Source organism: Neodiprion virginianus, chromosome 2, assembly GCF_021901495.1.
Source record: "Neodiprion virginianus isolate iyNeoVirg1 chromosome 2, iyNeoVirg1.1, whole genome shotgun sequence".
Classification (NCBI taxonomy): domain Eukaryota; kingdom Metazoa; phylum Arthropoda; class Insecta; order Hymenoptera; family Diprionidae; genus Neodiprion; species Neodiprion virginianus.
Window position 1 is genome coordinate 28,170,939 of NC_060878.1, and position 26,394 is coordinate 28,197,332.

General features: G+C 41.1%; 1 protein-coding gene across 9 annotated transcripts in view; it reads right to left on the reverse strand.

The window, feature by feature from the left end:
- The window catches only part of LOC124297181 (venom dipeptidyl peptidase 4), a 216,837-nt gene that overhangs the window by 27,169 nt on the left and 163,274 nt on the right, over positions 1-26,394 (reverse strand). For all 9 annotated transcript variants that reach the window (XM_046747911.1, XM_046747912.1, XM_046747913.1 and 6 more), the window contains exons 4-6: positions 21,062-21,156; positions 17,437-17,511; positions 4,112-4,164 (exon numbers count right to left, since the gene is read on the reverse strand). In XM_046747911.1, coding sequence (XP_046603867.1) covers positions 4,112-4,164; positions 17,437-17,511; positions 21,062-21,156 — 223 coding nt within the window. The remainder of the gene's footprint in view (positions 1-4,111; positions 4,165-17,436; positions 17,512-21,061; positions 21,157-26,394) is intronic.

Sequence of the window (26,394 nt, forward strand, 5' to 3'; positions counted from 1 at the left end):
GCGGTTGATTCATTCTGCGAGAAAAACGATTTCGCCAGAAGGAATGTAGTTTCGACTTCAAAAATTTGTTCAACTAGTTATTTAACAACAATGCGGTCAACGTTTAGGTTTTGTAATTTTTCGGAATAAAAGTTCGTCATATGCGCGCGATACTCTAAGCATAGTTGTCATTTCGACACAATCGATTGATTGTTAGTCGTGATTTAGAGTAACTAATTATTAATCATCGGGTAACTGATGATTAAGCATTTTAACTCTTAAAGATGAAGGGTAAGCCTCCTCGAAGCTTTCTGAAGATATCTTCTTTTCTACAGGCGTAACGGCTGAACTTGATGAGAGAGAGAGAGAGAGAGAGAGACAGAGAGAAATAGAGGAAGACAGAGGTTGAATTAGGTAACGTTATTGTGAAAACGAATTTTTATCGGAACTCGTTTTTCGGCAGGTGAAATCAGTAAATAATCTATGAAAGTTCTGGTTGAGAGGTTTGTGTCTCGGCTAAGAATAAGGATAAATGTCGGTAACGGAATCTGTATCCAGAACTCTCGTAGTTTATTTACCAAGGTTGAATTGACCACCGTTGGACACTACGATCATTATACATACTCGTACTTGGATAAATTCAATTCTGTATCCAAAAATGTACTTCCGCTAAAATATTTTTTCTCTCAACGTTCCGCGATCCGTTAACGTTACCAAATTGACTCTGACGAGATATTTTCGAGTATATTGTAAACAGGGCGGTATTCGAAGCAGAGGAGAGAGGAGCTTTATTTATTATGCAAAAGTCGCGACGGGATTTTCAATTTTCGAGAGGTGCCCGAGCGTATTTGGTCACTTTTATAGGGTGCCTGGCATATTTCGTTCGTGGGATTTACAGCCCGAGCTCTTGCATCATCTCCAGAAGTATATTCCTCCCGAGGATGGCCGGGTTTCTCTGCGTGGTATTCGTTAAATTCGTTGGTACGGGAGAGGGTACCGTCTTCTGGCTTCCACACGAGTAACTCGGCCGAGTTCTTTGCTCGCGTAAAAACGGCAATATCGAACCTGAGCACACTACACACACACACACGCGCGCGTCGTCTCGGTGTATAAGTAGCTACGCGCTGCCAGTCATCCTCTGTCAGCGGACCCGCGGGGTTTTATAACAATTCATAAAAGATACACCGCAAAATTCAAAAGGAAAGCTGTAAAAAAGTTTCATATCTGTAGGCTGCGGCGCACCTACGCGCCTATAAGATCCGCGCCCTTCCGCCACGCGCATTGGAACATTTACCGAGATACCCCTAAACCTCCGAATCCCGAAGGATGACACGTTTCCAAGGAACGTTTCGAGCAAAGTCCTTCCCTCGTTCTGTTTGCTATTTTTCTTTTTTCTTTTTTTTTTCGTTTCATTTTATTTTTTTCACCTTTTTCCAGTCGATCCTTTGAAATTCCCGAAAATTCAATTCCCTTTCCTTGCTGCTTTTTCTTTCATCTGTTTTTTTTTTTTTTTTTTCTCACCCTCTCTCTTTTTACTCTTACACACTCTTCATTTTCGAAAGTATTGACTGAATTTTCATTCTTTATTTGGTTTCCTCTATTCTTTTTTTTTCCGCCTTATTGCTTTATTTTCCTACTCCCCGACCTTCCCCCGTCAACCTCCGACGGCGAAGTAGCGCCACCTTTTCGTCGTCGCGATCTGAGTGAAATATACCGACGAAGTGGACGAAAGGATCTGAAAAAGGTCTTAGCACCGAGAGCCAAAGACATTCTACGCTCGGTACCTACCAGCGGAAATCCCGGTGTACAAAGAGGATGCTGCTTTGATGTTTTCTTTCCTAAGATTTCTTAGGAGTTGAGATTTGAAGAAAAAAAAGAAAAAAAAAAAAAAACAAACTACAGAGCAAGGCGAAAAGAAAAGGAAAACCTACGCGACTTTACCCGCTTGACGAAACACCAGAGAGAACTAGCGAGCGACCGAAAGGCGGAGCTTTACTTCGCGGCTCCGCGAATCAACGACATCTTAATAATTTTTTTCGCAGCACTTACTCACGGTCCGTTACTTCCAGCGATGCGAAAAATGAATGGCTGCGAGAGAAGCAACAACATGAAAGGAAGAACATCGAATGAAAAAAAAAAAAGAAAAGAAAAAAAAAAAAATAAAAATGAAAATAAATTAATACCGAAAGAGAAATGACTAAGAAACGGTAGGAAATTTATGAAAATAAGCGTACAATGTAAATTATTTCCACGTCGTCGGCAGCAGGTACTCTCTTTTTCTCATCGTCAATTGACACTCTCGGCTCATCCCGTCTTTTTCATTTCGCCGCACGAGTACACTCGAGAAGAAGAGACATAAAAATGAATAAAATACCACTTTACTACCCCTGCAGCTCCAGATCTTTACCTTCATTTACATTCCACGATTAAGGAATCGGTGCCCTGCGGGCGTTGCGAGGATCCGATGTAAAATAATAACAACAACAACAACAACAACAACAACAACAATAATAGCAATAATAATAATAAAATACTCGCTTTCGCTCCGCAGTTGAAGCGAATGGTCGAATATCTGGGACGTAACGGGAAATTCTGGCTTGTCTCGGAAGATTCGCGAAAATGTTGCCGGGCGTCTATGTTGTCGCCTGACGGTACTCAGCATTGCGAAGACAGCCTAGGTATACACAAGTAACAAAGCGGTCCCTGCAATTTCTTACCGTAACGAAAGATAAATGGATACCAAGGACGGGGCATTCTCGAAACAAACAACAACGCACGATTCAGCACCCGCAACATCCCCAAAGATCGCTCGAGGTGTGCACGCTATTATGTATCAACATATCACCGTCATCCGCACCCTGCGATGATGGATCAGGAAGGATCCGGAGCACCGTTCTTGTCCTCGGACTAAGAATGCCTGGGTGAGAAATATGACCGTGGGATTGACAAACGCGAAATACGCGGAGAACTTCGACACGAGGTTGGAAATTATTCCGGATAATCGGCGATAACTTGAAAAATCATCGATCTTTTATTTTAAAAGTTCGACCTTTATCAAACTGCAAATTAATTAACCAAGATAAAATGTTGATGTCAAACGATTCATTTACTTAAGCAAACCGCGTAGATTTTTAAGAACCGTCAAAGTTATTACGATATGTATCAACGATCGATCTTACTTCATTAGAATTAACGGTTTTAATTATTTTTCCACGCGGAGGAAAAAGTTACGTCAGTATAAATCTGCAACTCAATTTCAGCGTGTCTTTTCCAAGCCTTGATTTTATTCTTTGATTATTCAATTAATTTTTTTCCCCGGAGTGTAGGTGTGACGAATCATAAAAAATTAAAACGTTGTTCAAAGTAAGAAAAAAAAAAAAAAAACAAACTGATACAGTACACGGGGAGTATCTCGCCTTGGGATTTTCCACCGAATTCTCCTTCATTTTCGTTTTCACCCCGCAGACGACTCGGCTAATTTTCTTCGCGTAGACAGCTGCGTATACGTGCAAAGTGCCGCAGACTTGAAAATTGGGAAAGAGGAGAGTAGTGGTTAGAAATAAATAACGTTGAAAAAGAAAAAAAAAAACAAAAACAGAAAAGAAAAGAAAAAGAAAAACCAAGCGAGGCTGCAAATGCGGCACGAGAAAGATGGAACCGTTGGGTTTTTGCGATCGTCCGACGCGGCGTCTAATTTTCCTCATTCTCTCCCCTCTCTCTTTATTTCCCCCACGACTTTCCCAAACCCGTCGTACGTACCTAAATTCTCCTGTCCGCGCACTGCGCGCAGTATTATTTTTCTAACGAGCGACAAATATGCGAGGTAAGCTAAATTCGCGGTCTCAACTCGCGGACGACTTTAATCGCACCGCGAGAGGTAAGCTCACTTAAATGCTAAGTTGGCGTATAAATCTACGGATGAAACTCACCGGATTAAATTCCCCGCGCACAGTTTGTAATTTGTACGCAGGCTCTTGCCGAGATTAAAATGCAAATCTAAATCTTAATATGAAATAAGTCTGAAATATCGTTATATATATATTTTGACAAGACCGCAGTGACGTCCCTCCGTTCCTCCATCTCTCCACCCCTCCCCTTTATCCCTGAAAATCTAAATCATCGGTATACTCACAGAGTTTGCAGATTGATGATCGTGTAGTGGGCCAAGTAAGTGTGACGATACAACTGCAACGAAAGAAATGAATTAAATCATTACAAAACGCTTGTTTCAATTCGCATTATTAAGCTTTCATGATTACGCGTTCTTATCCTAAATGCTAAAAAAAAAAAAATTGTCTATACGAAAAATTTCTCGCAGGTTTATCAAAACGGCGCGAAGAACAAGGAGAGGGTTTATTTCCTCGTACGGGAGTGTTAAAAGCGCGTGACGTAAACGACGCACGCCATTCGTTACACGAATCCGGTGTGCGGAGGGTAATTGAAAGAACCGACGAGAGTTGGTAATTATCGGGCATCTGTCGACGCGGTGTACACAACGAGGTTGTACAATACCTTTATCCACGTGTGGATGAATGGAGGGGGAATCGATAAGGGTCCCGGAATTCTGAGCAACCTACACCACCTACGACGGCGACGACGACGACGACGATGTAATAACTTTGTGGCAACCTGAAATTAATTACGTCTTCTAATTGCAAATACTTGTTCCCTTTGTTCGACGTCGATGTCAAATTTCGTAAAACTATAGGTCACGCCAGAATTCATTATAATGGAATTTCCAAATTCCAACTGCAGAGGATTTGGCCACTTGCTAGGATTTCACAATTTGTATATTAACAAATTCCAGGATCGCTTCGTCCTTTGTCTTTTTATTCCAACAGTATCAAGCGCGTCGTGGCAAAAATCCTGATACGAAAAACTTGACCTTCGTCTGAAATTACCTGCACATTTAATCAATGATACCTACTTCGTTCATAACTGATGAATTCTCTCGAGTAGATACATCGAATTTTCAATTCATTCGCACAATATTAAACGCTTCGTTAGGCCCCGTTTGTTAATGCAATATTTTCATCTGCCGTACAAATAAAAGATCTCGTACTGAAAATCATGGTTGTCTGTGCATCTGACAATAAGGATTTATGGGTTGCAAATTTCAATTTCATCGTTTATCGTAAATAAACAATATTTTCATCTCAGAAGTCGAAACCCTGAAAATTTGACCACTGTGGACAATTTCAAAGAAAAAAGAAAACAAAACTATTTCTTTGCATAAAAATGATTCTTTTTGAGTATAGTTGCCAAGACGAAGATATGAAAAACAAAATGATCCACGGAGCAAAATTTCTCAATAAATTATTATCGTTTTTATTGACTCGAGAAAATCACCTTTTTCGACGAATGAAATGAGAAAACGTGGTAAGAAAAATAAGTATTTATAAGTTTCCAACTTTATGCCATTCGTGCGATCTTTAACTTTCGTTAAAATTTCAATTGATCCAAAAAAAAAAAAGAAATGGCTTTAATATGTTTAGTTCTGTACCACAGATAATATTTCTTCCCGTTACACACTACTATCAGTAACGCCGGTACGCGCGGTGGGGTCCGTGAAGACCCCAAAGAAGTTTAATAACTTATGGCTGCGAAATGAATGGAGAAAACAACGCGCGAACATAGACAACAGCTTTGTTGGAAGGTTCCTGAGAGGTGATTGAAATAGCAACACTGGATGCTTTTTTCTCCAGCAGCTGAGAAAAGAATGAAATGCGTGGGGTCTCTACGGCCCCCACGAGCCTAAAATCAAGGCTTAACCAAGTTCTCGTATTTATTTCTCACCGTGGTAGCGAATAACGGAAGTCTTTTCTCCGTTTCGCGACTACTTCGAAATGCAGTTTATCTAAATCGTGGATCTCTACGGATTGTCCGGGGAGTGATAAACGCCAAATTTAATATCACCGTCGATCTATATGTCATATTAAATGCATGCATATACATATATGTGTGTGTGTGTGTGTGTATAATATTCTCGACTCGACGGTGATATTCTGTGACGCTATTTTACCTCCATCAACTCTTTCTGTGCAGAGAGTCATAAATCACGTTATTATACCCTGCTATGTAACGAGGGTAGCTATATAAATTGTGTATATGTATATATATATATATATATATAATATATGTATATATATATTTATATTTATATTTATACATGTATATAGTATAAAGTCTGGCTGCGCCGCCGATTTCGGTTTAGGTATTGGGCATAATAGACAGTATCGGTGCTTCTATATCCAGGTGAATTCAAATTTATGTGCTAACGCGGCGACCGATAGCAGCCAAGTAAAATCGGGGTTCATCGTTTCGTGTAAATAACGAAATATCGGCGATTCCCAGGCCCCGCAAAACGCGCCGCTTCGCAATATATATGCTGCTCCATGTTTCAACCGCGGACAGCAAGTGTCAATTAACGTGTCAAAACTGATAGTCATAGACTCCGACAACAGGTCCACATATGACATACAGCTGCGGAACACAAAACGGTAACGGTAATCTCGTATGAATTCAGAAGCAGGAAAACAATGATAAACCGTTGTTCGATAAGTCTTTTTCGTTTAACAATACCTATAACGTATGTTCGCGATTTAAATGAACGAAGAAGCAGAAAAAACAAAGTAAAAGGAAAGAAAAACTTTGGCGAAGAAATAACAAAGTATAGGAAAAAAAATAAAATAAAAAATAACAGCCCAGCAATTGTCTTTGAGATAATGTTCAAAGTGGCTAATAAATGATACCGTTGGTGAAACAGAGTGGGCTCGGGGTAAAATTAATTAGAAAAACGACGCGTCCCTGGAGTGTAATTAAAGGCGTGTGGTAATTAATCTCGGGGGGAGGAGAGAGGGGGGGGGGGGGGGGGGAATTGCCGAATGAAAGTGCTCCTCCTCCGATGTGATGAAATATTATGCGATAGGTCAAGGGTGCGCGCTTACAGCTATATACTGAGGGAAGAGCTGAGTGATTGGTTTCGTTGTATTGGCATTTTCGATGGCAAAATAAGGTAGGCAGGCTTCTCTCTGTCCGGGGTCCACCTTTCATTGAGATAAAGGGGAAAATAAATGGGAAGGGAAGGGAAGCGTTGGAAGGAAATTCATACAGATTTGACATCCTCTGCATTTACTTGCAAAGTGAAGTGTTCCCAGGGATTCGCGCGTTGGAATCTAGCAACGTGAATGGAATAATACATCGCAGTTGCGAAACATTTTAGTCTTTTTACTTTTTTATGCAACGAACAATTTCTCACGACAAATTTCAAAAGCTCTTCTTTTCCGAGAAATTTGTACGCGATCAAAGCCAGAATAGTTGCGCGTTATTCCACAGTATTGACTGGGACCAATTTAGAGATTGGTTTCCGACGAGTCTAGAATCGATGAAAGACGAACGGACGAACGGAACGACCGAATGAATGAATGAATGAATGAATGAATGAATGAATGAATGAATGAATGAACGAACGAACGAACGGATGGATCGACGAATGAATGATATATGCGTCTGGAATACGAGATCCCGAGGTGAATTCCTCTTTTACGACTACTTTAAAAGTAAAAAATATTCATAGCTACTTTCGCGATGCAGTTGCGCGCGGAAAGTCGTGAAATGCTGATTGGATATATTCAAATATTTAAGTACATTTCAAACTAGGATTTTCAAACTAATCCCAACGTTCGCCGAAAAGCATTCAAGCCCGGCTAACCTTGTTACAGATATTTTACTCGAGGAATATTTTGAGGAGGATTCCGATCGGAGGACGAACTTGCCACAAAGATTTTCAAAAGCTTTCATCACACCCTGAAACTGAAGCTAAAAAAAAGTTACGGATTATTCTCAGGAAAGCTCAGAGAAGGAATCTGCAGATTTAGACACTGTAGGCAATACACGTCGGATAAAGAAAATACTACTGTAAGTTTCAAACAGATATCGGTAATCACTGACCCCGGAAAGTTCGGGGAAGTTATGGAGGCTCTATATCCTTAAGGGTGGCGTGCTTGTACCGAGTCCGGCAAAGTTCCGATAGGGATGCTCGATAAGGGAAGCGGACCGAGATCAGAAATTGAATGAAAAAAAAAAACTAGGCTTTTTCAACGCCGACGTATACAGGCGGTGGTACCTTTAATACCCAGACCGGTCCAAGCTGTGGTATCCGATCTAATCGTTCGATCTCCTCGTGATCATCCCTCCCCGTCGTTGAAAAGCGATCGACGTATAGGGTACCTATAAACCAAAAGCAATAGACCGCGAAGAGTCTGCGCGCGGTTTTGTGGTACTTGAGCGTTCACGCCACCCGCCAGTTCTCCCATGATTTATACCAATAGCTCTCTTGGATACCAGGTATTTCCATTGGAAATTTGCCAAACTTGAGAAAGACCGCACTTAAACGTGCAGTGCTTTCAGACTTTGAGGGTAATAACAACGCATTTTCCCTGAGTGGACTGAAATTTTGCAAGTCGGCTGCGTTGCGCTGCCCACGAACGAATGTTTTACCTTTTTAGTTTTTCATTGAAAAACTCATCGCTACCCATAGAATAATAATCATTTGACCGATTCGTTCGTTTCCAAGTGTGAAAGTCTTCGTTTATGACAGTATGCTTCGGGTGACGATCCTCCAAGTTGGACCCTGCGAAAATGACTTAGATCAAATGGCCCCCCGTTTGTCAATTCCGACCGTGTAATCCCCCTCCTCGATATCTCAATAACAAGACTGTCCGAAATGAAATATTCATCTTCCATTCGTTCGCCAACCTTCTTCTTCATCGCGTTATCCGCTGTCTTGCGTTCGGCTCTCGAACTTTCGACTTTTCACTTTCACGTCATGAGCGAAGGCTAATACAGCAGGAGCAGCGAGGAGTGAATTACCTCCGCAGGGTGCGTGGGGCGGGATTGACCCCCGAAGGAACGTGCGGCCAACGGAGCGGGACGTAAGTCGTCCTCGTGGCAAAGCCCGGGGTCCCAAGGTGGACAATGGGACGATAATTTCTCTGGTACTGTCAGCGGATTTATGCGAGGTGGTGTAACGTGCCGAGGTTTGGGTCAACTGGACAGAGGCTACGTGCCTGCGTGTCCGTAATAACGTTTCTCTCCCGAACGTGCGGAGTCACGTTATACCTACTCCGGTTCCATTAAGGGGACCGGTACGAAGCCCCCGGCTCCTCGGAGCTTTGAAAAATGAGGAGCTTTCGAGGATCCACGTGAAAGCATATCGGAGCTTGTCGATTTTTCCCTAATTAATGGAATGCTGTGTCCCAGCTCGCGCGTTTTGCATATACATGGAAAATTGAAAATCGATCGTAAAAACCACCATCCTACCTCTTCATCGAACGAAACGAGCATATACACACCGAGCTTTTCGCATCCATCATTGAGCACTCGTTAAATTTTCCGTAGGATTTTTTTCCATTCTTATTCCTCCTGGTCGGACTATCTGTATCCGGAGGCATGATATTCTCCTTCCGAGATAAATAAAAACAGCTCAAAAACAATTAAATCATACGTTTACATTTGTAGGTAAAATTTCAATTTACAGCCTAATATTTAATGACGGATTCTGTGAAATCACACTAATACTCAAACAACAAAATTATTCAATGGATATAGAATTATTACTGTCTGTTAGATGCTTATGGCAAGTCAACGATCAAACAAGTATCCGAGATCAAATAAATCTTTGCTTGACCATACGTATTAAATGAGGAATTTGGTTAGTTAAATTGAATATATCATATCAACTTGTAATTTTAAAGTCGTATAATACATACGCAACTTAACCTTGAAACCATTGTACAAACACATGTCTACAAACATGTTGGTACTTGGAATATAAGTCATCAATCTTGAAATTAGCTTCGAGTCAGAGTTAAGAGATGAAGAATAAACACCTGCCAAACAATTTTCGTTTGTATTTATGTTCCGTAACCTGATGATGATCGGTTAGGCCCGGTCAAAGGCTCGGAAGACACAACTTTTCCAATAAACAATTCTATAACAACCGAAATCGACTAATTCTTCTTTCATGCATCCCTCACGGTCGCTAACTTGAAATTAAACTGAGTTTCGTTAGACGGGAGCAAACCTTTTACCGATTCCAATTCCAACACCACATAAGCCAAACAATTCATCGAAATGTAATGGAACGGGCCCAACCTAACAAGTATGGCTGTGTAGAACCGGGTTTTGATTTGTATCACTGGGACAGGTATAACTATCGGAAATTTGCCGTGGTGCCCGGAGGAGTTAGAGTAGGGACAGAGGTGGCATGCAAACAAACAAACACACACGCACACACACACACACAAGCAAGCACGTATACAAGGTAGGCGTGCACGCGTGTCCTACGATACTGCATAAATCACTCGCGACGCGGACCGGAAACCCTTTGGGCGTTTTCGAGGGCGCAGCAGGAAGCTGGACATGTCGAAAGGTTATGTTCGAGAGGATGCGGAATACGGATTATTACGGAATATCGAAGATGCACTGAGAGAGAAATTGAACGAGATGGGCCCGTATATACTTGTATTCGACGACATTTACCCAAAGCTCGCGTAACCAACGACACCCATTCGGTTTATCGAGTAGGTCACGCCATGTGTGTTACACATTATGCCTGCATCCGTATTATGGCTAATAACGGCCGAACGGGCAAATAGAACGGATCGAGACACGTCCGATAAATTGTGAGATCATTTACAAGAGCGCATCGTTTCGCAACTGTGTGACAAAGAGCGCGTATCATTGAGGTACCTTCTTCTCTCCTTGATGACAAATTTTTTTGTTTCCTTGTCGTCAAACGATACCACCGACAGCTGTCATTTTATACAAATACGATAATCAGAGAGATATTCAGGAAAAAAAATAGCGTGGATATATAAATATAAGCTATGGAGATTTTCATTAAATTCTGCAGTGTCGAAGCGATATGAAAACTTTGTTCATCGCGGTGGAATGTCAACTTTCAATTCAACCCTGTATAACTGTATAGAAAACTCCGGTGTAGCATGGGATAAACTTGTTTATTGAAAACTTGATATTACACGGGAGAAGTCAATGAAACCGAGTTTGCGAAGAATAGAAGAAAGTTAGAGATATAAGATGAAATTTCTGAAACTAAGATAACCACTGCTGTAGTTATTAAATATTAATTGTTCATTTTCTTGCAGGATTTGGAGATTTGCATTATTTCAAAAAATTCAACGAACATATCTGTACAAATGTCTGTAAAAGAAAAACATATATTTTCAACGTAATGAATTCTACTCCTACGTTACATGGTATAAAAACTTTGGGCTCGGTCATGTGTGAAACCCTGAAATGATTATTCAGTTGAGAGTGAAAAAAAAAAAAAGGAACAGAGATATGTTTGCGGTTATACCCGCTAATGGATTTTTCATGCAGGAAAAAACAGTCGTATTTGATCTCCGGAGTGTAATATATATATGGCAAAGATGCGTTAAACTAACTTTTTCGTAAAATGTTATTTGAGCCGATCAAACCTGGTAGTGAGAAATACGAAGGAAATAGATTCTCGGTTTTGGTTGAATTTCAGTTGAATGGAAATGGGCAGATAGAAATTGAGACGACTCTACGGGTATATAGAATCGCTGCGGCAAGTTTTAAACTTATTATTTCCCACCTCGTACCCGCAGCAACTTCGTAATCGCGGTTGATCGGAAGTTGTTGAAAACGGAAGTCGATGGCGACTTACTACTACCACTACTGCTGTTTGAGTGCAGGGTGATTGTCCAGGAAAATAGACCGCACCGAATCGCACGGTAACAGGTTTCCTACTATTCAAAATCCGTTTCCGTTGTCGGAACGTGATGGAAAAAAAGAAAACGAACAGAGAGAAAAAGGGTGACGGTGCGAAACCGCGCCCAAAGGTCATTCCGGCAAATGAATAGGTCCGGGTCCGCGATCAAATTTTCAATGTAAAAGAGGGCGGTCTCATCCATCGGAGGCTCTGAAGCGTAGTGCCTGCATTGATTGATACCAAAGTTATAAGCGCATACCGCGCGATTTATGGGTGAAGATTTCAAGCGATTTCAGCGACCCTGAAAACCCGTAACAACGGTGATAAAAAAAGCCATTGAAACTTGTTTCGAAAGTATAACGAAACACCAGCCTCGTTTGCCTTACCGAATTTTCGTCTTCGGGGTGAAATTTTTTCGGGGCAAGCAGTTCGAGATAGTTACGGAAACAAATGAGTGGGAATAAAAAAAAAAAAATAAATAAATAAATAAGAAGCAGAAGGAAAAAGAAAATAAATAATGGAAGTACCACATCCAGCTGGCGGTAACGGGTCGGTGCTGTGTAGGGTAGTTTTAAAAAGTATAAGAAGAAAATTACCGGACGCGGGAGGATCCTCCTCGAGTAATATAACATTTCGCGAAGAAAAAAGATAAAAGTGAGAAAGGATATACGTGCACACATATACATTGTATATATGTATATGCAGTGTGTGTTTGTGTGCGGAGGCGCGTATATATGAGTATGTACGCATTTCAGAATCCGAAGCGAAAAGTTTTGACTTTGAAATTGATTTGCTCAATTTTCTAACACGTTGCCTCTAAAGCGAGATCCCCGCAGCTGTTGGCTTCAACGGATTATTGGAAAAGCATTTATAATGCTTTGAACAAAGTTAAAAGAAACGGAGAGTGAAAAAAAGAAGACGACTTCGGGGGGAGGGGTGACCAGGGAGGATGAAAAAACAATATGAATAATAAAACAAAGTTGCGAGTGGTGAAGGAAAAATGCAGGCAATAGGAAACGTGACTTCGTTTAATCGCGAGTGATCACCGGGATTAAAATTATTCGTACACATTCAGCGGTAATCCTTCTACAGTTTCATTTCTCTTTCTCGTTTTATCCTGACGCGTAATATGAAGTTGACAGTAATCGCATTTTCCTCGAAACGAAGCGACAGGTCCCGGAGATAACGGCGAAAAATATTTTCAAAGAATTTCACTAATTCGAACGTGGGAATCCTCCGGACTGCCGTCTCTCTCTCTCTCTCTCGCTCTCTCTCTCTCTCTCTCTCTCTTGAATCTCTTTCCCGCTCTTTTATCGCTCGTTTACATCTGCAGCACAGGATGGCACCCTTTAGACCCTTACTTTTTTCATTTTCACCGTCTCTAACCCTCAGCAAGAATTTCTCGCGATGCCTCTTTTACCCCGAATTTTCAATTCTCGAAAAATTGCGAGAAAGTGGGTGAAAAATATTTTATATACCGCGTCGATTGATCAGCGTCAGAATTATTAAAAAATGAATAAATAAAAATTCCAATACAGTTGAAGCAATGACTGGTAAAAATATCGATTTGTACCCGGTGCACAAACTCCGGTAATAGACAGCTTTGTGTTGGTAGAAAATTGAGATGATTTATTCACATTTCATTTTTCCTCGTTTCTTTTCCAGCTAGTCCGAAGACCCGACACTGCATACGTAGTTCGGTTAGAAAATTACAAAATTTATTGAAAAATTATCATACCGGGACAATATCTTGAAACTTGAAAATCAACCGCGCATGCGCCAAATAATTCAATGTCATTGGTCGGCGAAATCTTTCCGCAGCGATATTCTTGTCTGCGATGCAGGCGGGCCAACCTACGAAAAATCTGTACGTTTGAATTTTCAAAGAGCATAATAAGCATTGAATTCCGACCGATCTCTGAAGAATCAACTTTCCGACCCAGTAACAAATGCTCCCCAAACCTTTCCGAGTCACTACCTCAATTATTTTAGATTCTAACCTCGAAAATTCGTATCGACTACATTGCCGCCGGAATCAGTTTGACAGCTGAAATTCGGGATGGCCAGCCTGCGCGAACAGCCGATAAAACTCGCGCATGCGCGGCTGATTTTAAAGTTTCAAGAGATTGTCCCGGTACACTTACTAGGCAAAAACTCTTAGCAATATTAAAACTCGTTGGTTAAACATTGATATTTCTTTTTCCGAGAGACACGAGCCTGAGGGATGGCCGTTCGATGGATAGAACACGATGAACACTGAGCGAAGCGTCGTGAATTCGGTTATCGGGCAAGCTCGGCTTTAGAGGCATCGGATCGAAGGGATGCGCGATAATTGTCTTTGAAGATAGCGGAGGGAGCGAGTAGTCCGGGTAAGGTAGGTACTTAATGGAGCAATATCATTACCGTATCTAAATTGCAGCTACAGGCCTAGCAAGCGGTAGCCCCATTGTCTATTCGAGGTTCAAACCTCTGTTGGTATTCAAACAACGCCACTTCTCGCCCTCCGCCGTGTCACCGTCAGAATCCAGATTCTGGTTCGTACAGTTAGGAAAATAAACAGAAACGGTTCCCCGTTCGACAGCATCACGTATTCGATGAGCCACCCTTACAGCTCCATGCCCTACAGCCCCAGCCAGATCCTCGATTCCCGCCACATCCTTCCGACATCTCATCCGTATCGTGTCGCCCCGCCTTGAATGATGACAAACGCACGAAGAGTCCGGGAAAACGTATCGCAGTCCGGAGTCTAGACAATCCAGGAAATTACGAAAAACGAACACTCGTGCCGGCCGGTAGAACCGAGGCGAAGAAATATTTATAACACGGGAGGATCCTGGCATGATCACGAATGTCCTTTGACACGCGACGCTCTTCTCATTCCGTGAAATCCAGGATTATACCTACCCCGAGCAAACAGAACGTCGCACTGTTTTTGCTGCTCGTTCTACGAAGTGGATGGAAACTTTTACTACGCTCATCGGTAAACGCGATCTATCACGTCGTAGTGCAATCAATTAGCCGAGCGTGTGCTCGACAAGCGTAAATATGCATTTTGCGAATCGGAAATCAAGCCAAGGCGGAGCGCGTTCTCAACGCATCAAAAAATTGTTCGCGTTTAACAAAGATCAGTAATCGGATAAAGTTTGTAAATAGCGAACATTTTTCAAAACTACGTTTACAAGAATTCCGTCATGCAGGATTCCAAGAGCCTTCGAGCAACGGAGGAAAACTTGAAAGGTGAAAAGAACATTTTATAATTAATACTCGTGTATCGGGTCGTAGAATTGAAAAGTTGAAAAGCGATTTCTATGTACAACACGATTAAAAGTACGGAGTGATCGAAGTTATAATTGTCCTGAACTCGGCGTACCCGACAGGAGTCCAACGCGTCGTCCATGGTCTCCTTGAAAGATCCCGGTGCTTTTCACAGGCGAGGATTCGGCCGATTGAACGAATTTGTATCGACTGGTCCACACGAGCAGAAGGGAGACGAAGAGAGCTTGCGGAACGGTCACCGAGTCCGTAATGCAGGCACGTATATCCCACTACACCCGCACATGGTGTGGGAGAGTGGCGGGCTGCCGGTGTTGGTCAGACGGTGCGGAATTGCTAGTGGTAATACCCAACGTACTGCCGTTTGCCACAGAGCACTGCGGCAAATCCGCGGTGCGAAAGCTTCGCCTTCGGCGTGGAGCCAGTCAAACGGCTAATCCCTCCCATATACATGCCCATGGGAAAGGGATCGAGCAGTGACAATGTCTGGCGACAGCACGATCCGGTCGTGCCCACATGTTCCGTTCCTGCAGGTCCTGTGACGTACCTTCATTACCGACAGATAGACAGTTAGATAGACAGACGGATAGATAGATGAATATACAGACGACCAATGTCGTGTATATTGTGGGAATATTTGCCGTGCGGGTCAATTATATCAGATTCTGTATGACAAACCGCCGAAGCGGGATTAATGGTCGAAGAACGACTGGCTACAGGTTTTGCGAGAACGAAGGATGCGATGGAACGTTACGATGGTTGACTCGAGTGAACAGCTCGTATATACTTGGGTGTAAATATGACATTGGCAGGAATTTTTGTAGAAGAAGAAGCTCAGAGAGCTTGGCTCCGACTTTCGATTTGTTCCTTTGTCGAAGAACGACACATCCGAATGTCTGCGGGCCACTTACCGAGTGCCGAAGAAGAACATGACCGGAGTTTGAGATTCTCATCGATCCGTGATGTTTGACTACCAGGACGCACATGGGGATAGGCGTGTAATTACGAACCAGCCGGAAGACGCGCCATTGGTCGTGATCCGGACAATTGAGGTCTACCCGTTCTAACCGACGTGTTTAATACCCATTTTGTAATTAGCGTGTTTCGCCGGGGAAATCAATCAAAGCACAAATGTTCCAACTGTCGTTTCCGTGAGTCGGATGTCGTATATAGAAACTGCTACCGAGTCGAGGCTGAGTTTCGGCTCTTATTATTATTCGGTCAGAGTACTTCCAATTGTTAGTGCCAAATTAGGGGGACAAGTTCTCGGAGAGTTGGGAGAAGATATTTTGGCCTATCCGTAGCTGCGTAGACGCCGGTAATTTACGACGGGCGATCATTGTTCGGGGATATTAGTTTCATTGTGGCCAAAGCGGTGGAATATGATCGATCCGAAGTATACTCGACATTAAGGTTTTTTCGATTTAACGTACGGGACATGTCGCGGTCAAGAATGATTGTTACGTGATACACAAGAGACGAAACTGGATGTTTCGCCTTGCGGATAGTGTCATCTCAAAACTTCGAAAATGTTTGGAATAAATGTTTCGTCAATCATGGTTTGGAGTATGAAGAGAAAATGTTTGAAAGTAGGATTGGAAATTACGTTCGATGTTGCTGGGTACACGGAATCCTGCCTCCTTGACTAAAAGCTTGGGAGTTTCCAAGTGAAAACTCTATTTGCCCCTGAGCCAAGAGAAACACGTTTCCAAAGTATGTGCCTGCAGCTAGGAACGCCGTTACGTCGCTAAACCGTAAGCAAATATTACCAAAGTTCTTGACGTTTGAACTTGGATGATAAAACCGATACATATCTATCTTCCTTTACCCGCTGACGTTTGTCTACGTATAATAGTATCCGATTCGATTTTATAAACACACTATTACCTCGACGTCGAGAGGCGAGAAAATGGAAAATAGAAAAGTGAAAATAAATTGTGACAGAATTTTCGCAAACGACGATAAGTGAAAGAAGAAAATTCAATTTCTCACCGCGGTACGAGGGATAAAAGAAGAAGGAATTCGCGGTTCGTTCATACTTTTGAGGAAAATTCTTAGCTCCAACGAAGTCGTTTATCGTATAACACGGTTTATTGGCCACTTATTGGGATTCGCGGTCGGTAGAACTCGGCCCAACAGGTGAATCATATCCGCCTACCTATTCCGTGGAAAATAGTTGCCCATAAACGATACGGGGCTAAAAAAAATTCAACCCACTTTTGACCGGGGATCGAAATTCCATAACGTGTAAGCCACTTTGCAATAATACCAAAAAATACTATAGTCCACATTGGGGTACAGCGATACTTGATGTAAATTTTTTGTTTTTCCCCGTTCGATATGCCGACGATAAAACAAGCATCCTGATTTTCTCCGTAGATATGTTTATTTATATCAACACTAAAAATACTTGAGATATTTCTTACCTTGTGATAATTGGAAGCGAGCAGCAGGTAGTTACGATCGGCCGAAATCTCGTAGTCGAAACTGATAGCCAGGATCTGCAAACGACGTAGGAAATACTATCAGAACAATTGAAGGTCGGACTGAAATCGGTTACATTTCAAGGGTGGTAAAGTCTCTGGAAAAAGGGATTGAACGAAAACCAATTGCAGCGGAGAATTTAGGAGTGGGATCCGGTCTGACGTGAAAAAAAATAAAATCTTTTCCACGGGTCTGGATGGCGATAAGAGAAATTTTCTTCGAGATAGACGAAGCTTAACTAACGATTTAGGACAAACGCGTTACCGTCGTTAAAAATAATGGCGATTTACTTTCCGACAAGAATACGACAAGAACGACTTTTCTGATAAATTACAACAAGCTCCTTCGTTAAAGGAAACCTGTTTTTCAGTTCTTGGATTCCCGACGTTTTTGCAAACGTCCTCGAAATGAAATCAAGGTAAAAGGAATACCTTAATTACAAGGAAAAACTAAATGGCCATTAATTTTTCTCAATGTAAATATTAAATCACAACACAGCTAGCTAATCGACCATATCGTTTAGCTCGTAATGCGAAAAAAAAACGAGTAAAAATAAAAAAAAATCCAGAGAAAACATATATACACACGTAATCTTTGTCTTGCTCAGATTTAGTTACCCACTTAAGCAATTAAGTAACCGTTATCTCTTCGCGTTTCTACTAATTGTCTCCCTCGAGTCTTGAGAGAAGGGTAAAACGCTTAGGTATATGTATATGCCTATAAAACGTTCGACGATATTCCGTAGAAAAATGTTTCTTTTTCCAAACCCATAAAATTTTCTTCTGTTTAAATCCTTGAGGAAAAAAAAAAAAAAAAAGTATACAACGTAGATACTGCGCAGGTAATAAGAACGAGTGTGAGATGGGGTGGGAAAAAATTTATCAACTTTGAGGTGAACTTAGAAGGCGAGACACGAGTGAAGACAGGAAAATAAAAGAGGCGGGAGGGAAATTCTCGAGACGGTCTGGCGCGTAGAGAAAATTGCTATACCTGCAAGGCGGCGTGTTACTATCGGAGCTTCCTTATTGCTCGCTGAATGTACGCAGCAATTTGGCAAAATGACGATAATATATAATATAACTACGAGAAGGTAAAAGGTTTCGTCTCAACCTTTATCGCGGAAGGCGGCTCCCCCTCCCTCCCGCGCCCCTATCTCTTTATTTCTATCTCCTATCATGGTAATCAAATTTCTTCAATTTCCTCGACGCATGGTTGCGGCGGTGCGTTCCTGCAGTAATTTATCACAATGGTAATGATCATAATAGGAAGGGCAATAATCGTAATGTGTAATGACAATGCCGGAGCAGCTTCGGGTCACGGTGTGCCGACTTCCCGGCAGCAAGAGAGGAACCGGTCCCAGAAGTAATTCACCGCCAGGCGGGTTTGTAAATACGGAAACCGGGAAAATGATTGAAACTATTGAAAAACGGTGTCTCGTTGTCAGAGGTGAAGCTTATCCTCAAAATTGCAACGATAATAAGCGGTAGGAATTTTATAATTACGACTAGGTCCCGGATTGATATGTAAATACATCGATTTCATTCGTTATTTGGTTTTCTAGATAAAGTACGATGATTAGAGCCAGAAAATGTAGTTTATATTTTTCATACTCTTACACGAAAATTGCAATAGTCAATAGTTCATAATTTTTGGTATTAAAACTGGAGGGAACTGTATAATTTTTTGCTATAATTTTTTGTATAATTAATTGTATAATTTTTTGCACAAAAAACGCAAACAACAATACTGTAAAATTCACGTTTCCTATTCACTTGCAGAGCGGTGCAAATTTCATTTCGCCCCAATCACATCCCGTGATGTAGAAAGTGATGTTTTAGTAAATATAAACCGTTGTTCCGAACAAACAGAAGGAGTTTTAATTTTTTCAAATTCCAAAAAATATGTTACCGTGTATCCCAAAAACTCAAACAACGAGGTGGAAACAGAGCGAAATCATCTTACTTCAAGTATATTAATTTTTTATACCCTACTCTAAATCATTTTGTCAAAATAAAGTGTATTCCATTCGACAATTGTTGTTATTTTTCACTCCATATTTTTTTTCCACGAGTCTATATTATACGTAGATATTTAAAAAATTTTAATACATATTTATACGAGTCCTAGAGTAGTGTAGGATGAACCAGACTACGTACCAAGTGTATAAGTACGTTTGGCCGATGATTAAACCCGTTAGCAATTACTCAAGCTGTGCTGATTCAATTTGTCACTACACGGTACAACGTTTTTAGAGATACCTGCATGGGTAGCGAACGGCCAAGTGCCGCAAAGTCTGCCAGAGGTCTCCGGACTCTGCAACTTTCGACGTTAAAACAATAAGCGTAATACCGTTAAGGATCACGATTTTAGACGGAAGTTTACAGACAATTTCAAGTCGGACGACAGCCGTCTCTCTCCTTCTTTTCCACATCCCGTACCTCGAGTTATGCACCACGGCTTGTGTATGTTCATCCAATTATCCACCCCAACGTAACGTATAAACGTCAAGAAATTCAGTCCATGCTCATCGTCATCCAGAGTTATTATAATACGCGGTATCGAAAGTTCCGCAACTTTTCACGAGTCAAAAAATATGTACATCGGTTCAAGACGCGAGTTTGAAAACTCTTATTATAGATACCGAATTACCCGTCATTTTTATTTTATTTTTTTTCCTTCTAAAAATTAACCAACAATATACGAGCAAATGCGTTTTATCGAGTCTCTTAACCCAGCCATGTGCATAAGTAAGGAAAGTAACGGAGAGAGAGAGAGAGACAGTTTCTTAGGCAAGAAACGAGCAAGCAGCAAGAAGGGTGAACGAGATGGGGGTATAACGCTGAGTGGTTTTACGAGACGATGATTCTCACCGCCGTTCAGTGGGAACTTTTCGAAATGGTCGGTGTACGTAGAGGTTGGGGGGGTTATTTTAAAGCTCACGTCACAGTGCGGGTTCAGCTGGGACTCGAAATACCCGCCCCCTTCACCCCTCGGCAACATGCAACCCGTGCTCACCCACTTCGAGGCAAGAAATGAACTCATCTCAGCCGAGGGGATTGGCTCACGGACAGATTCCGTGCAAAGCTGCAATGTGACCGCGGAAGGGCGGAAATCATACTGGAAATTCACTTCCGAATACAAAGAACGCGACGCGGAAAGACGTGGAAATCGCGATTAAGATTAACGATTTTACGTAATAACTGCAGTCGCGTCTTGATTCTTCAATTTTTATACGAAATTAAGTGGGTGCGCGATAAAGAGGTTTTTCAGAATTTCGAGGAAAGATAGGAAGGAGATGGCATTAAAGGGAAGATAGCGAACGGAGTGACTTGGAGAAATACCGTGGCGGAAAATTCAACAAAGGAATTTTTAACGCCAAGTTTTCTTCATGGCTTCGGATCTATTAAGTATATGTACATATACGGAGGTGTGCCTGTGTATGTACACACATGCATGTATATGTCTATATACGCAGAGATCCGGAGAGAATGAATCCCGGAGCCGGAGGGTGAGTTTTCTTCAAAGGAGTCTCTTTGTGCGAAAGGCCTGCTGCAAAAATCTACTCACCATGTTTGTTACTTCTAGTATTGTCCTCGAAGTACCCGAGGTCACGTTGCGAATCACCAAGTTTCCACTTTCGTCTTGGAATAGAATTTCACTACCTGAAAAGTTAGAGAACGAGAATAAGAACGAGAATGAATGTAACAGGAGGAGGGATAACGTTATTCCTACATTCTTTCGCCTTCCGTGTACCATTTATAAATGGATTTTCTCTCTCGCCTGGGACAAATGGATTGAAATTAACAAAGCATATTGTGTAAAAGGTTCAGCCGATCCTTTCGCAACGTCGCCGAGATAGGCCGGAAATTGGTGAATTTCACTCGCAATCTGAACAGGACAGCGCGATTCGGATGATGCAGCGTCGCCGAATCATCGGCCGGATTGAGGAATGACCGGTGGACTGGAAATACGCGTATTATAGGCGTGCATTCATGACGCACAAAATCCGACCGCCGCATACCGAGTATTCAGGAAAACACTACGCTCGCCGGATATTAGCTTCCTCACTTCCGTTGTCAAATATTCGACGATCCGAATCGAGCAAATCCGTAGCCTGCAGATATATATTCCTGCAATTCACTTCGGTAGAAATCAATCAACCGTTGAGAACCCCGATTTTCCATATTTCCATTCTTTCTAAGCCTATTCGAATCTCGAAATAAAGCGTACCGCAAAAATAGGATGCACGTATAAATGATAGCGATGGCCCCTGAGCTAAAAATAATCGATGGAACCGAAATTTCTTAAAGTCTTAATAGCGGAAATGTTTTTTGATAATTTATAAGTTCATTCGAAATGTTTATCTATTTCATGTGAAAATATTCATTTATCATTCGCTTGTTACTCGGTAAGTAAAACAATAATAATAATCGATACTTTAGTCACACAAATTGATTCGTATTGCATCGTTCGTGGCAGTGAAAAATAATCGATTATTTTTGGCAATTCTTAGTAAACAAGACATTCAAAAACATCCGCACTTGACACGAAACTGATTTCACCGAGTTTGGTTTTCGTGAAAAGGGAAATAGAAGAGTAAATTCGATTATCAGCGGATTGTTTCACCCTCGCTTCGAAGAAAAGAAAAACGTTTCCTTTCAAAAAATTGCTACCTAGATACTCGGGTTCCCTTATTAAACAAGCAATATATTCGTCTACATCCACGCAGTTTCTTATTTTAGTTAATTTAAATCATTTCAAGATAAGTGTGCGTTTCGGTAAAACTAGAGTACGGCTCAATCGCGGCGAAACCTTTTACTTAACCAGGATTCGACCGAAATGAAATTGAAAATTCATTAACTGGGACAATACGGGTCCGAACCGCGAAACAGGGTAGTTTCTACCCTTCGATGATCCGCCATACATGCTGCCTACTTGTGCCATAAATATTAGAATCGAGACACCAGTCAGTGGAGTTTCGAACCTACGGATCGACCGAATCCCGGCCTTCGAATAACCGCGAAATCCTGCGCTTTGTTTCGTACTAAAAGTTTTCTCGTCCAATTCGTCAGGTTCGATTTTATTTTCTGTTTTTTTCCCCCTTGTAGCAGCCATATCTTTCAATTCAATATTGGAATGACATACTACAATTAAAAAAAAAAAAGAAGAAAACGAACGCGTCATGTATTAATGTTTCATTCAACCGCTTATACGACATGAATTAATTTTCATTCGATGAAAAGTGAAAATACAACGAAAAAAATTTGTATTTGATTTGACAGAAAAGTCTACAGCAGGGACAAATAAAAAAAATAAAAAAATACGTTCATTCGTAGAAGGTGATAAATTTCGCGTTATATAACGTTCGAAGGTGTCGACAGCTCCAAAATTTCTACACCAGTACGAATCTATACAGGCATTAAAAAGAGCCGCGTGGCTATGAGGTTGAAGAAGAATCGTCGCTGAGACCCAGAGGGACCTGTTACCGAAAGATAACAATGACGCCGAGGAAGGAGTAACTCGCCGTCGTCGTCGAAGATCGCGAGAGAGATAAAGAGAGAGAGAAAGAGAGAGATGGTTCGTAGAATCGTGAGCATCTGGGCGTATCATCGGCAAGTGTCGCGGCTCCAGCCCCACGGGAATACATCTTGAAGGGGCTTGAAGGGGGGGGGGGGGGGGGGGAAATTCGGGAAACCTGGGAATGAAAATCTCCCCCTGGGGATCGTCGCCCGATTCGCGGTGAACTTGCCGGCGGATGGAGAAGGAAGTGAGAGAAAGTAAGGGGTGGTGGTTTCGAACGCGAAAATTATGCAATAAGAATTAGAACTTTCCCTGCACGGCCCGTTTCACTTTGTCGAAAAATCTAGGAAGAGATCCCACGCAATCGAGCGTAACCGGGTTCTTAGGTTGGTCTTTTTTTCTCCCCTCGAGTTCACCCCGACTCACCTGCTGCTCGTCTCTCCCATCATCGTCTCTTCCACGGAAAGGAGAAATACTCGCGAAGCAGCGGTTTTCACTTTTGTTATACGAAAACGACGAAGCCTAGTAGAGCAGGGACGCGGCTGGTTTATACCTTGGGGGAGGGGGGTGGTTCAACGGGGGGTGAAACTCTGCAAAGCCCCGTGTCTTTATTATATTTATGGAAGTGCGGTGTCGGCAAAAGTTTTCCCGAGGTGAACACCAACCCTTTCTTCGCCCCGACGTTAAGAGAGCCGGACTAAGACACCGCAGTTTGTACTTTGCGGCAAATTTAAACGTCTGCCCGTATTTAACATAGGGTGAAATATGCATCAAGATTATATAATATACATACTAGGGTGTTTCAGAAAAAAAATAACTTACGATTTTCCACCGTGGCACATCCTAAAAAGTTTGCTCAGGTTGAAAGAATATTTTCGTCAAAAGAAGAGTTTTCTACCTTATGTGGAAGATTGCTTTCGTTTCATTTTTCACTTTTTTTTTTAAACAGTTTTTCTTTTTTTTTTTGAATTTTTGATGATACACGTTGTAGCACTTCAATTATTATTATTTCACTCCTGACATTTGTATTCAAACCAAAGATCACGATCCATAGCACAACGATACATCAACCGGGAATCTTATTCTCCTAACATAAAAGATCATATTAAATTATAACTATTTTATGAAGTTGAATTAATAATGAAAAATTTCTGAGATACACTCCTCAAACATCAATTGGAGACCAAAAATTAACTTAAATTGATTTTATGATTGATGTAAGCAATAAAAAAGAATTTTTATCCACGACGTTTCATAGATTCAAAAAAAATGTATGTAAAAGTGAAAAATCAATTGAACGCATAGAAAACTCATCTTTTGACAGAACGTTTCTTTTAACCTAAACGAACTTTTTAGGTGTTGCCATGGTGGAAAATCGCAATTAATTTTTCTGCAACACCCTAATACGTTACATACCTTATACCGTGAGAGATGAAGAATGAATAACAGAGGCGAGGGGAAATTTTTATAGGAAAAGATTTTTCTACGATACAGAAAGAAAGGAATGGAGAAGAAAAAAATCACGGATCTAGCCGAAGACTCTGAATGAATGGCGACCTCAGGTCGGGCGGGGGGCTTAATCAGGGTTCGTTAAATATTATACCTACACCTTTTTCTCGAATATATATCGTCTCGAAAAGATCCGGTAATGAGAACCCAGGGGTCACGAGTCGATTCATCCGTACTTGCAGTCCCTCGTTTAATCCTTGCCATTACCCAGGGTGACGCCTTGTAAATGTTTATTTAAAAAATCGCTACCTACCCTCGTCTCATTCTCTGCGAAATAGGTCTGCGGGCTCGTGAATCGCGATATTTATTCCCTCGCTTCGCGTTCAATCCGCGGACACGAAGGATTCGTTCGTTTATTCGTCGTAATTTTTTTTTTTTTTTTTTTTTTGCTCCGAGGATTGTTTTTTATTTCTTTAAAATTTGTTTTAATTTCTTTTTTTTCGGATTCGTAAAACGGTATCTCGTTACCGAAATCCATCCGAATCGTATAACCGGGAAATTGGCATATGTATTTGGGAAAAACAAGGGGAGGAAATTATCGTCCTTGTTTCATTACCTCATATAAGAGAATACCGGGAGTTCCGATTTTATAGAAGACAAATTCAGCAAATCGTATTTTATACTTTTTCCCTCTCAACCGGGCGACAAAATCGCTTCAAACTTTACGGACAGATACGGTTTATGACCGCGTTTGCGTAAAAGTTGGCGAAAAAATAACGGAAATATGGGAATCAGCTATGCAGTAACGAGTCGTAATCTCAGAGTGCCTCTGTCAATTTTCCGAGCTTTTCTTAAAGAGTCCGCAAGCACAACTGCGAAACTCTGTGGTATGAAAAAGTTTGAACTGACTTTATTACTCGGGAGAATAAAAATAGCGTGAAAGACGATTTGCTTACGTGGTCGGTAGGTAAGCTTCGAAAATCTCTTAAAAGATAAAAAAAATAGAAAATACTGAAATTATAATCAGAAGCTCGGAGATACCGATGATCTGTTTCAAATCGCTTCAAAATTGGTAAAAATATATGCAGCGTATTCGATCGAACTCGTTCTGCGATCGCTAATTTCATTGAGTAAATAATTTTCTTTTAATTCGCTGAAACCCTTTTTTCATTACGTTTGCATAGATAAATGTTTAATTTTCTAACACTGCACCGATATTGTTTATCATCAAAAAATTGGCAATATCAAACGAATTATTGAAACAAAATAAATAAATAAATAAACAAACAACAATCTATTGTAGTTAAATAGTAGAATATATTTTGAATAAACTATACTACCACGGAGTGAAATTAAGATTTTTAACAATCTTAAATCGATTTCAAACGAAGCATCGGCATCTAATTTATTATTTGCAATACCGATATTTTCCTTATTTATATTTTCAAAACGATCTTCGTAAACCAACAAATATAATACTTCGATAAATACTCAACGTCCGACCGTCTCCGAACAATATAAATAAAAGAATTATAGATTTCCGTCCTTGACTGTAGAATAATTTTATTTTTTTTCCTTTTAAACGGCAATTATAATATAATCCTGAAAGTGACCGGTGATGATTTTGTCGCCAAATCGACGGTACAGATAATTGTATAATATATTCAGGTCTACGGGATCACGCATATGATAATACCGATACCGTAGCTTCGCATTGTACGGATATAATTCACCGAGGCATACACAACGCGTACATTCGGCATGTATAATCCGGCAACGCGAGGCGTTGTATAAATTTCTGAATAAGCACAATGACACGCACATACATGTGTGTATGTATGTATATATATATATATATATATAGACATATCCATACGCCGATTAGGGTAGGTGGCCTGCAGATTTAGCTCACGATTATACCCATAAGCGGG